This window comes from Strongylocentrotus purpuratus, unplaced genomic scaffold (genome assembly GCF_000002235.5).
Source record: "Strongylocentrotus purpuratus isolate Spur 01 unplaced genomic scaffold, Spur_5.0 spur5_scaffold_2, whole genome shotgun sequence".
Taxonomy (NCBI): domain Eukaryota; kingdom Metazoa; phylum Echinodermata; class Echinoidea; order Camarodonta; family Strongylocentrotidae; genus Strongylocentrotus; species Strongylocentrotus purpuratus.
The window spans coordinates 36,467,773-36,480,876 of record NW_022145605.1 but is presented as its reverse complement, the minus strand read 5'-3'; the positions used below and the strand labels follow the sequence as shown (position 1 = coordinate 36,480,876).

The 13,104-nt window shown below is 38.5% G+C and overlaps 1 protein-coding gene across 1 annotated transcript in view; it reads left to right on the top strand.

The window, feature by feature from the left end:
• The first annotated feature begins 1,075 nt into the window (after positions 1 to 1,075).
• The window catches only part of LOC579636 (uncharacterized protein YMR196W), a 46,568-nt gene continuing 34,539 nt past the window's right edge, over positions 1,076 to 13,104 (top strand). Inside the window, exons 1-3 of the mRNA XM_779741.5 lie at positions 1,076 to 1,311; positions 10,465 to 10,625; positions 12,508 to 12,690. Of these exons, the coding sequence (XP_784834.3) occupies positions 1,181 to 1,311; positions 10,465 to 10,625; positions 12,508 to 12,690 (475 nt within the window). The 5' untranslated portion in view covers positions 1,076 to 1,180. The remainder of the gene's footprint in view (positions 1,312 to 10,464; positions 10,626 to 12,507; positions 12,691 to 13,104) is intronic.

Sequence of the window (13,104 nt, the reverse complement as noted above, 5' to 3'; positions counted from 1 at the left end):
CAGCCAGTGTAAACGAATTTGTTTAATAAAATTATGGAAATGCAAGCATTACTTTAAAAAAACAGAAGTGTGTCATTCCTTGCTCATTTTTCCTTATTGATTGTCATATGAACGGGCAGGAAATGAATTTTCTAGAAAAGTGATTTTCTTTTTGAAATTCAGATACCGCCTGCCAAATAACTTTTTGGTACCCTCTCTTCAAATTGTTTTAAATCACTCATGCGTGAAATTTGCATCATATGACTTGCATCAAATGAAAGAGGAGGATCTAAGCTTTACAAATATGTGTCATTTATTACTTATAATTGTGATAAAGTTATGATAAAACATCGATAATTCTTGGTTTCAATTTTTTTCCGGGACGCACTGTTATATATAATACTGATCAATTTCGTAATATGTTTCATTTTCTTGAATTCAGTCAGTGTTCTCGCTCCAGCATTGCACAAGTCTATATAACCAAAAGATTATATGGAACCGTGAATGACTTCATAATATGAATTTATAGAATTAATGATATACATGATTATATTGATAATATGTCAAATTAACAGAATTGACAAAAAAGAAATCGGTCGAAGATAATCAAACGATCAGCTCCTCTAACTACATCCAGCCTAGCACCCCATCCTTTGAACCTTAGAAATGTACATGAATTTTGCCATCTATTTCCTAGCTAGTCCTATAGTAGCAGGGGCGGATCTAGCTTTTTGCCAGGGGGGGGGGGGGGCGACCCAGTGGCGGCTTCAGGATTTTCCAAAAATTGCTTTTTTTTTCCCCTTCTTCTTTCCCTTTTTTTTCCTTCTTCTTTCCCCCTTTTCCCCCTTTTCCCCTTTCCCCCCTTTTTTTCTCACCAAGCCCCCCCCCCCTAGAATACTATATCCAGCCTCTAGTACCCCGCCTCTAGTACCCCTCCATCCAGCCTAGCTAGCACCCCCTCTTTTAAGCCTTCAAAATGTACAAATTAACTCCATATATCTCCTAGCATGATTACATTTAAACTTGCACTATAGCACCCCTCCATATAGAGTAGGCGTGGCGCGGGCGCGGTCCAGTAAATGCGATGACGTTCGTGACGTCATATACGTGATTAAAGCTAGCTAGCTAGCTAGCCTAGTACCTTGATGATACGTATACCAAGAATCACATCACAAGCTCCAGTGCAGTGTGTTGGAGCAAGATGTCAGAACACCTTCGTCTTAACGAAGCAGAGGAGAGAGTAAAGGATGGTAATTGGAAAAGATGGGGCCCCTATCTATCAGAACGTCAGTGGGGAACTGTCCGCGAGGACTATTCTACTGACGGATCGTGGTGAGTATACGGCAAAGACCTAACAGTCACTCCTAATTACAAGAAAGACATTTTCAATTCCAGTGGAACCACACATACATAGATCTAAGTAAGTTAGGGTCTAGCTGCATTCTACTTCTATTCTACTTCTATTCTACTACTTGTCAAAGCCTGTTCAGCATCTAGACAAGGGTGATCTTTTGCCGACGGTGAACGGCTTGTGTAAATTTGTGCCGAAATATATACATGTTTATGGTGCAAGTAAAATGATAAAAATCATAAAAATCATAAAAAATAATGATGATGCATTACTATCCTGGCTGTGTATTAAAAGCTGTGCTATTGATTCTCAACATTTCAAACACTACTGTACGAAACTCAACTGATTTCACTAAAAATCAGTACTTTAGTGACAATTGATGACACCTAAAAATTGCATTAAAATACAATTTTTTTCAACTGTTACATGTAAAATGATAAAAATCATAAAAATCATAAAAAATAATGATGATGCATTACTATCCTGGCTGCATGTGTATTAAAAGCTGTGCTATTGATTCTCAACATTTCAAACACTACTGTACGAAACTCAACTGATTTCACTAAAAATCAGTACTTAATGACAATTGATGACACCTAAATTGCATTAAAATACAACTTTTTTTCAACTTAGGGTCTAGATCTAGATCTAGACTCTACTGATTTAAACAAGAATAATGTAAATGTAAAACATTATCTTATAGGGTAGTCAGCAATAGCCAATAAGAAGGGCCCTTTTAGATGCCAATTAAGGAAAATGAGGCTGCAATTCGCTGACGTTCATCCGATCTCGTCGAATTGCAGCTTCATTTTCTTAAATTGGCACCTACAAGGGCCCTTCTTATTGGCTATCGCTGGCTGCCATTGACTCATAGGATATTGGTGCAAGGAGAAAGCTTGCAATTTTCTGTTTGGTCCGATACCAAAATCATGATATTTCAGTGAAGCCCTCTATTTGTTACAATTTTTCAGCATCCTTAAAAGTAGTGAGGCACCAGAGTTGCCTAGGCCAATGATGGCCGAGAAGATTGCGCAATGTACCGCACGGGTCTGGCAGGAAGGTGCCAATTGCGTGAGGTGTTTTCATGGACCAGTAGATCTGAGATTATATTATCAAAAAAAAAGAGAAAAGTACAAATTTACAAATAGTAAAAACAATAAATTTTTTTTTAAAAAGTGAAAGGCGTAAATATTCTAAAAAAGAATGAAACGCCGATAATATCAAACATCAACAATACCCGGGCGTAACGATTTGTGCGCTCGTCATCAAATTATGAAAATTGCTAGATCTAAATAATAATAATAAAAATATTTATAAAGCGCAACATATTCATCTCTAGCGATGCTCAAGGCGCATACATAGGAAACATAGTAAAGGATTACAAAAATACAAAATTTATTCAATTACATATTAAAAACTAAACACATTAAACACTCCAAAACATACCTATATTAAAGGTACTATGTCCCTTTTGCAGGCCAAAAAAATGAAAAGGTTAAATTCCAATGGCATTTGAAAGACAATACTAATTTAGAACTTCCCTAAAAAAAGGGGGGGGGGGGGCTTAATAATAATAATAATGATAATACATATGATTTATAAGGCGCCAAATCCACTTGGCAGTCAAATGCTCAAGGCGCAGCTTGTGCAAGAGATGAAATACATACATGATACATTTATACAAAGTGCGATAGGAAAGGTACAGACATGAAAGGTTATGGTAATCAATTATAAGCTAAATTAAACAGATATTTCTTAAGATTGTTTTTGTCTCGCCTGCGTAGCAAAAAGCGAGACACACATGTAGGCGCCGCTTTTCCGGTGACAGCGGCGGCGTCAACATGAAAAACTTAACCTAAGGTTAAGTTTTTGAATTTTTAAAGTATAGGTTCTTAGTCAATGAAACTTTGACTATAGAGTAACCAAGTATCCCCAATCATGTGAGTAGAATTTCAGATCACAAAGTCAAGGTCAAAGGTCATTTCAGGTCAACAGACTTAGACTTTGTTGTGGCATCAACATCAAGATTTTTAAAATGCTTCTTCTTCGTTATTTTTCAACCGATTTTGATTCTGATTGTTCTCCATTAATTAATTATGGTAATTTATGCAAATTTATTCCAAAAATAACAAAAATTGCTTCTTCTCCCTCATTTCTTGACCGATTTTGATTTGGTTTGCCTTATCTGGTAGAGCTAAATTTGGAACACTAAACTTCTACACAAAATTTTGAGATTTTGCTCCATTGATTATTTATGGTACTTTATGCAAATGAAATGAAATTATGTCCCTCCAGGGCATCAAATTTGTTGTTGTTGACCAGTTCAAAAGTTCAAAAGCGCTACGTCATTGAAGTTCTGGTTTATCATATTGAATTGCATTATGCAGGCGAGACCGCCGAGAGCGTTTCCCTTGTTTAACACTTCAGCAGAACTGCTATTCTTAATCCATTGAGGGAGAGTATTCCATAATGAAGGCCCAGCATGAGCGAAGGTTCGCTCCCCCCACTTTGTTTTAACCCTAGGAGTAACAAGTAAGCTAGAGTTTTGAGAACGTAGCTGTCTAGAAGGAAAGTAATGCTTAATCAAGCCGATGTTATACTGCGGAGCAGAGCCATGTATACAGTGAAATAATAGCAAAATAATCTTGAAAATAACACGTTTTTCTACGGGCAACCAATGGAGTGATTTGAGGACTGGTGTGATGTGACTGTACTTGTTGGCGGACAGGGTGACGACACGAGCAGCTGCATTCTGTAATCTTTGTAATTTTGTGAGTAGGTTGTGAGGCGAACTAAACAAAAGGCCATTACCAAAATCCAAGCGAGAAGAAATTAAAGCATGAGTTATTTTCTCAGTGGCACTACGGTTAAGACATTTACGAATAAAACCCAAATTGCGTAACTGATAACGTACTGATTTTGAGACATATTGAATTTGTGTAGACATTGTCATGTTTGAGTCAAGAAACACACCAAGGTTGCGACATATATTAGATCTAGGGTAATTTCATGTCCAGCAAGAGTAATTGAAGTGATGGAAATCTTCTCTAACTGAGTCTTGGAACCATACATTATAAATTCGCATTTGGCGAGATTTAATTTAAGTGAATGTGAGTTTAACCAATTATGAACATCTTGTACACAAGTCTCAATGTTATGGATAGCGCTGGCTGCATTGCTCTGATTGGGTTTGAAAGAAGTATATATTTGAATATCATCAGCATAAACATGATAAGAGAGAGAATGGTGATGAAAAATATTCTTCAAACCCGTTAAATATAATGAAAACAGCGTGGGCCCGCCCACAGAGCCTTGCGGAACTCCGCATGTAAGTGGTACAAAATCTGAAAGGCAGCCGTTTATCAAGACAGCTTGAGAATGGCATGACAGGTATGATTTAAACCATTCCAGGGCTTGACCTTTAATACCGAGTGACATGAGGGTATTCACCAGTACAGTGTGGTTAACAGTGTCAAAGGCGGAAGACAAATCAAGGAGTACCATAGCAGTTACTTTTCCGCCATCCATCTCCTGGAGTATAAAGTTGGATACATTAACAAGGAGGGTTTTTACACTGTGGTGGGGACGTTATGCAGATTGAAATGGATCAAGGAGGTCATTATCGAGACAATAATCATTTAATCTAGAGAACACCACCCTCTCAAGTATTTTAAACAAAAACGGGAGATTAGAAACTGGACGGTAATTATTCAGAATCAAGATTGGGTTTCTTCAGTAAAGGAAGAATGTGTGCCGTTTTAAGGATAGCTTGAAAATGTCTTTAAGTCTTTAAGTGAGAAAATAACGACTATAAGTTGTCAAATTTACTTAGGAGCTATAGAGCCAATAAGTAATAGTCTGATTTTTCAGACCATTGTACCGAATGGTCGTACGTTTTATGCTGCGCAAAGATTCAATCAGTTTAATTATGGCCATCACAAGAAGTGGGTTTTTGATGTAGACAAATGCTCATGTACCCTTTACAGCTCATTTTATTTATGTTATTACCAAAGATGAAAAAAGCCAGTCAGTCACTCAATAGTGTCTGACAGTGAAGTCTAGCAAGTAAACGGGTTTCCTTGCATATTAGGACACTGCTAACGATTAAATTTCACAGATAGGACATACATAACATATTTATAATTCCTGCAAAGTTCTACAGTATCTTTAAGGTAGGCTAAATGCAAAATTGAATGGAAATTACGGATATCAGCAAACTGATATTTTGGTTCTTCACCTTCTGTTTCGTCACTGGCTTTTAAGCCAATGTCGCATGTATCATAGACCTCTGTTTTTCTTCTTTTTTGAGAGGGTATCAGTGCTGCCTGTGCCGCAGACTTGGCCGAATAGGTTTGGCTGCAAGATGTGAATCGCTATTGCACGTTCCGTTAAACAGCAATGCTTACCCATTATTCTTCCCTAAAACTCAGCGATTTTAAAGATCAAATGTATGAAGAAAAAAATCACATCTCAAAGATATTTATTATTCAAGTTTGAAAGTTGAAACTGCCTCCTTTTCTTCTCTCTCTCTCAAAATAGTGAAAGCAAACAATAGGCTACAATCACAGGGTACAATAGCAGAGTACACCTCAAATATAGCGAACACATGTATTGTATGCACACACAGTGTAGGCTGCTATGCTCCGCAAGTTCTTTGTTTGTCCAACACTCTGATTACGTAATGCGATTTAAAGGTCTGTGAATACATTAAGAAACTGGCATATTCTGGTCATAGCTTAAACCTAGGACCATCAGTAATGCAAACACATTCAAAGCCCACTGTGACTTTTTGTCGTTTTTGTATAAGTGTTCACGAATCACAACCATATAAAATGACACGTGACATCTCTAGTCCCAAGAATTTTGAGGGCTTCTGTGTCACCTAAATTGATCACAAAGTAATAGTTGGTATGAAGTTGAACCTCATATAACCTCATTCTCCTGTGAACCGTGGTGAGTCCTTTCAAGAATCTGATTTTTTTGCAATCGTTTTCATATGCAATAAGAAATAGTCTTCCTGCCCCTGCTCTCATAACTTTTAGAATTTTAGTCATTTTGTTTTTTGGTACAAATGGGAAAGTTGTCCACCACTACATCACAGAGACATCCTTGAGTCAGCCACTTTGAAGAGCCTAAAACTATAGTGATTAAAACTTTAAAAATGCACAACTTTTCCATCTTTTATCAGATTTCATTCAGATGATTATGTATATTTCTTCCACTACTTTATAATTCCCCAAATATCCCTCTTGCTTGATCATGACATGCAATATAAAAAAAGAAAACAATTTTAATAAATAATACCGTTTTATATAACTTTAATTACTAATAGAACTTCATCTTTTTTTCAATATTTTTAAAATTTGGAAGTCCATTTGGTATAGTTTTGTTTTGGGGATGTTTTCAAACAAAATAGCTTATTCTTAAATATCGTTCATTATGCAAATTTGCAATATTAAGTGCATTGGGCCATCAAGATCACACCACACCCACCACTATAGGCTATAAATTATAACCAATTTGATTATCTCAAAATAAACTTATGTCATATGGGTGCAGTTTGCTATAGCTTAGCAGTTTGAGCGTAAAATGACGGCTGCCTGGAATGCTCCCCAGGGAGTAGAGAAAGTGCATACCTTGTGTACAGGCAACCCTGAATCCAATGACCTGGGAAGTACCTGTTACAGTGCTTAGAAGCATTGTAGCTGTATTAAGCACTCCACGTATATAGACTACAAATAAGATTGTTTTTGTTTTTATTATTTTTATTATCAGATTTCAATTTTGAACAGCATGTTAATTCCTTAAAATCAAAGTTGCTATCTTCTGCCCTTCAATGATATATGTACATGTACATAACTTTACAGTTAATACAGGATAGCCAATCTCAAATATAAGAATAGTTTATTTGTATATCATTGATTAAAAATTTAAAAAAAAATCCCAATTTGAATTAAAAAAACCCATGAAGACACAAATAATGATCATTTTTTTAATAAATTGTCTTGATTCATGGAGAGTCTATTTCAACCATGTATAGGCTACCAGCTAATTGCACCATTTCACCAAAACATGCATACCGAAACTTATCAGGATGTGTTTAAAAGAGGAAGTTACGATACAGAAAAAGAAAAAGAAAGGAAATCATTCTTTTACAAACAAGGAAGTAAAATAACCAATTTTTCTCTCTCCCCAAGTGAATTCTTTTGTGGACTCTCAAACTTTATTAACAGAGGGACCAGTCTGTGTGATGACTGATAATTCTACTGCATTTTTAGACTCACAATGATGCAGAAAAGAAGTGGGGGGGGGGGAGGGGTGGATTGGGGGAAACCCCTAATTCCAATAGATATTTTTTTATCTGAATACATGATTTAAGTAACAATTTTGCCTGAAGTTGTTGTTGACTGTTAAGTTCATTATGAAAAGATATTTTATCACATACTACTTGAATGAAGCCCTTAGAACTCAATTTTGAAGGATAAGAAAGAAACAGAAATGGAGGTGGGTGGGAATTTCGATAGACACATTAATTACCATGATTTTTTTTTAGATGGACATATCTACAGTTTGCTTTCTCTTTCCACAATGTGCTTCTAGTTCTACACAATCTACTTTTCTTATGCCTCAGTCACACCATTGAGTATTGCCCAAATGCAGACATAGGCAGTCATACCCAATAAAGCGCAATGAAACATGCTCACTACGTACTCAATATGCAGACTAGCGCATAGATGTAGGCCTGCGTTGGTCGCTCGCTAGTTTCAAACTTGTCTAAACTATCGCAAGCAAACGCAAGGTCAAATCGTCTACGGGGGAATAGGAGTGGCAACCAGTGAATGTGAGAAACAGCAAGTGGCTTAGCGCAGGTATACGCAATCATATCGGCACCTCCTTTTTTGGAGGGCGTGTTGCTGCCTGCGTTTCCTACACGATTTACCTCACTAAAGTTTGTTGTTGTTCGCGTGATTGCCCATATTGTTGCCCTGTTGCGCGCACACCATTCGCAGCAGCAAGAACCGTTGCGATTGCCGCTTGCAACGCTGTGACTCTAGGTTGTAAGCCATTCGTTTTAGCTTGCAGTCGCTGGTTGCCGCTCGCTTTAGCTTGCGTTCACTGCGATTAGTTGCCTAGTAGTACCGAATGCCCACCACCATTTATTTTACTTGTAGAACTAGACTCGTCACACAGCTGTCACACAGCAGTCAAAGAAACAAGCTATATGCGCAACGTGGCTACGAGCAAATTGAATCCCACCGCTATGAGCAACATTAAGCTATAGCGTGGTCATATGCAACCATAGGCAACCGTAGGCAGTCTTTGTATGAGCGGCATACAAGCTACCTACAAGATAGATATGCAATAGTGTGACTGCTACCTTCAAATTTGCCGGGTATTGCTAGACACGCGGCTGGGTATTGATAGCAGCAATACGCAGCATCATACTCAAAGGTGTGACGCATAAAACAGTAGTCAGCCATACTAAAGCCCTGCCAAACCAGTTTGAGCTATTTTTCTTAAATGGAAGGACATAATAATACACCAACCATGTGAATAATCAGGAAGGTGGATATGAACAGGAAGAGCTGTACAAATTTGTATCATCATACGAACTGCCCTGTGTACATGGCCTTGAAGTGTACTTACAATACAATTTTTAGTTGTGACTATTGTCTGGTCCATCGACTTCATAGAACTTTTGAATAGAATATCGCTTACCGGGGTATTTGCTTCATGGCTGTTAGAGCCAGTACAGACTTTATGTGGAGTCATTTGTAACACAGAAAATGTATACAACATCGCAAACTGCCAATATGAGATTCGCATAGACTTATTAGAGTGAACTCAAATTTGAACATTTTTAACTTTCTTATTATGGGTCCAATTTGTTTCAAACTTTCATTGTTCTGTTTATCTTGTTTTTCAGCTTTCATACAATTGAACTTATTACAAAGGTTGGATTGAGTTCTAGCATATAGCAAACAATAGTTGTCCAAAATGTAGTATTTCTAATGAAATGCTATGCTATCCAATCAAATCCAATTTAATCAAGAACTTACATGTAGCTGAGCATCAATATAATAATACTAATAATAGGCATTCCTATCGCGCCGTCTATCTAGATAATTCTATTCCGATGCGCATTTATTTTTACCCCGACTTTAGCCTAGCTGCCGTTTTTACAGCGTTCCAGCATTTCAAGGAAATAATTCCTGCCAGGTACCCATTTACATCACCTGGGTTGAGTGTGGCAAATGTAGATCAATGTCTCGCCAAAGGACATTAGTGCCACGGCGGGACTCGAACAGAGGACCCTGTGATTGACAGTTCGGCGACGTATTCACTCGACCACGACATCACTACATATCTAGTCTCCTTATCTATAGTGTACATACAGTTCATGAATCATTACTTTAAAACCAACGGTTGTGAGTTCATGTATTGGCTCATTCTATGTAATGGGGGGGGGGGGGGGTGTTAACTCTGAAAACTTTGTTAACTTTTATTTTAGTAAAAAAATGTTATCCTGTTGAGAAACGAGTATACTTGGGTTGGAGTTTATGGGAAATCTATGTGTTATATATCAAAACCAAATCATCCTCAGCAGGTTTAATAATTGTCATAAGAAATCTAATCTAGGATATGTCATTGGTTGATTTCTGTGCAGTTCTTGTAGTGTAAGTTTAGAGAGCAAAGGAAAGAGGACTGTTCCACTACCTATATGTACATGTACCTTTACAGAAGCAAAAAATAATTAAATTGTATTTGAGGTTTCTCAGCAGATAACAATCTATAGGCACTACTTAAACCATGCAATATTATATCTGATTTTATTTCCTCAAATGTAAAGTAGTGGTTTGGTGATATTGTAAAAAATAACCAGCAGACTTTGGATCATACGGTACAGTGTACATGATTGTAATCCTATCATCACAGCACTAATGTCATTTGGAAAAAACCTTTGAATGCTTGCGCACCTTGACTAGCTAAAGCAGCGGTAATAACACGATGCTTCGTAAGTGCAGTTGAGTGTATTTTATACTAGTTGTGCTTCATAAATAATCACATTGTATCATTACTCATTATTATTTGGTTAAATATATTTCTTCTAATCTTATATCCATTCTGTCCAGCTGGGAATATTTTCCTCACGACCATGCCCGATCCCGTGCCTACAGATGGGGCGAAGATGGATTGCTTGGTATTACAGACAGAGAATGTAGGCTTTGTTTTGCTCTGTCTCTCTGGAATGGTAAAGATCCCATCTTGAAAGAAAGACTCTATGGTCTCACAGGTGAGTCATGTTGGCATCACTTTTAGAGAGTGGTAGGCTTCGCTTTGCTCTGAATAGTAAAGATATTATCTTGAAAGAAGAACTCTACCGTCTATTAAAGTTATGATGGTATTTAATGATAGGCCACTATGGCCCCCTTTCTATTTGGTGCTCCAAATAACTGTATGTACATGTACATGAAGAAACTTGTTGATTGTTAGTTATGAAGGTGCTTTATTATTGATGTATCTGATATAATGTCACATATCAGATGTCAACAGAGGTTCTTTGACTTACAAGATGAAATGAATTACTTGATATTTCATTACAATCAAAAGAGGTCAGACATTAGTTACATGGTATGTAATGAATCACTTCATTCATTGTACTTGAACTTGTAGACTTTACCATTTACTGTCCTGCATCCTGATACACCCCTATCTCAATACCCCTCCTGTTACCCCTGTCTCCATACCCCTCCTGTTTATTTCTATCTCCATACCCCTCCCATTACCCCTAACTCCATACCCCTCCCACTACACCCAATGTTATTCTCCCTCTCACAATGTCCCAATATCCTCCCTCCCATCATACCCAATTTTCTAACCCCTCCCTCCCTCCACATCAAAATCAAATGTTATTCTCCTTCCTGCTGCAACCTAATATGTTCCCTCCCTCCTGTTACTTCTAACATCCTACGCCATCCCTCCACATGTTATATCCTACATGCCATACCCCCAATACGACACTGTTTTCTGCCACACCTCAATATCCTACCACCCCCATCTCACCCTATATCATCCCCCTTCACACCACACCCCAACATCATCTCCCTTCACACCACACCCCAACATCATCCCCCTTCACACCACACCCCAATATCCTCCCACCAAACCAAATTGTCCTTTTCCCTCCTGCTACATGTGAATGTACGTACCAATACCAAACTCTCTCCTGACACACTCCTATTTCTGACCTTCTCACACCACATCCAATATCCTTGCCCTTCATAACATATGCCCAATATCTACACCCTCTTGCCTCTCCCCATCTCCTTGTATGTACATGTACTTCCTCCCACCCATCCTACACCCCAATGCCACACTCCAATATCTACACCCTCTTGCCTCTCCCATCTCCTTGTATGTACATGTACTTCCTCCCACCCATCCTACACCCCAATGCCACACTCTAATATCTACACCCTCCTGCCTCTCCCCATCTCCTTGTATGTACATGTACTTCCTCCCACCCATCCTACACCCCAATGCCACACTCTAATATCTACACCCTCCTGCCTCTCCCCATCTCCTTGTATGTACATGTACTTCCTCCCACCCATCCTACACCCCAATGCCACACTCCAATATCTACACCCTCCTGCCTCTCCCCATCTCCTACATGTAGATGTACCTCCTCCCACCCATCCTACACCCCAATGCCACACTCCAATATCTACACCCTCCTGCCTCTCCCCATCTCCTACATGTAGATGTACCTCCTCCCACCCATCCTACACCCCAATGCCACACTCCAATATCTACACCCTCCTGCCTCTCCCCATCTCCTACATGTAGATGTACCTCCTCCCACCCATCCTACACCCCAATGCCACACTCCAATATCTACACCCTCCTGCCTCTCCCCATCTCCTACATGTAGATGTACTTCCTCCCACCCATCCTACACCCCAATGCCACACTCCAATATCTACACCCTCCTGCCTCCCCCCATCTCCTTGTATGTACATGTACTTCCTCCCAGCCATCCTACACCCCAATGCCACACTCCAATATCTACACCCTCCTGCCTCCCCCCATCTCCTACATGTACATGTACTCTGTCTCGTACCCTCTCCCATCATAACCTTTATCATTTTGTCTTGCAACCCTTCTCCCTCTAGGTCCTGAAGGTAACCATGGTGAAGACTGCAAGGAGTGTTACTACTATCTTGACTCTTCTCCCACCCATAGCTACATGAAGGCGCTCTATAAGTACCCTCAGGGGGAATACCCATATGCTGATCTTGCAGGAGAGGCCAAGAAAAGAAGTGTCCAGGATCCAGAGTATGAACTAGAAGATACAGGTGAGTAGGACGTACTAGACTTAAGGTTTCAATTTTAGAAACATCTGTAAGTATGTCGGCTTTCGTGTGACACCGATTTTTGACGTTCTGTATTCTGTACCATTGAATTTTGGGATAATTTTTCCTAAAAGTGATGCAGACCCTTGTCATATATCTGTTATTCATCTTCATCATAAATATAGATATTAAAAGGGAAATAGCATATTATTTTACAATATGTTCATATTTACATTGTTTCATGATACATGGGGATTATGGCTACTGGTAAGTCATTTTATATCAGATACATGTACATGCACTGTATGATTACATTTTTATTTTGTACTTATATATATTTTGTCTATATATAGGAACTGGAAATAACCTTTATGATTGTGCAATCCTAAGTAAAATAATGTATCATTGTTTTATCCA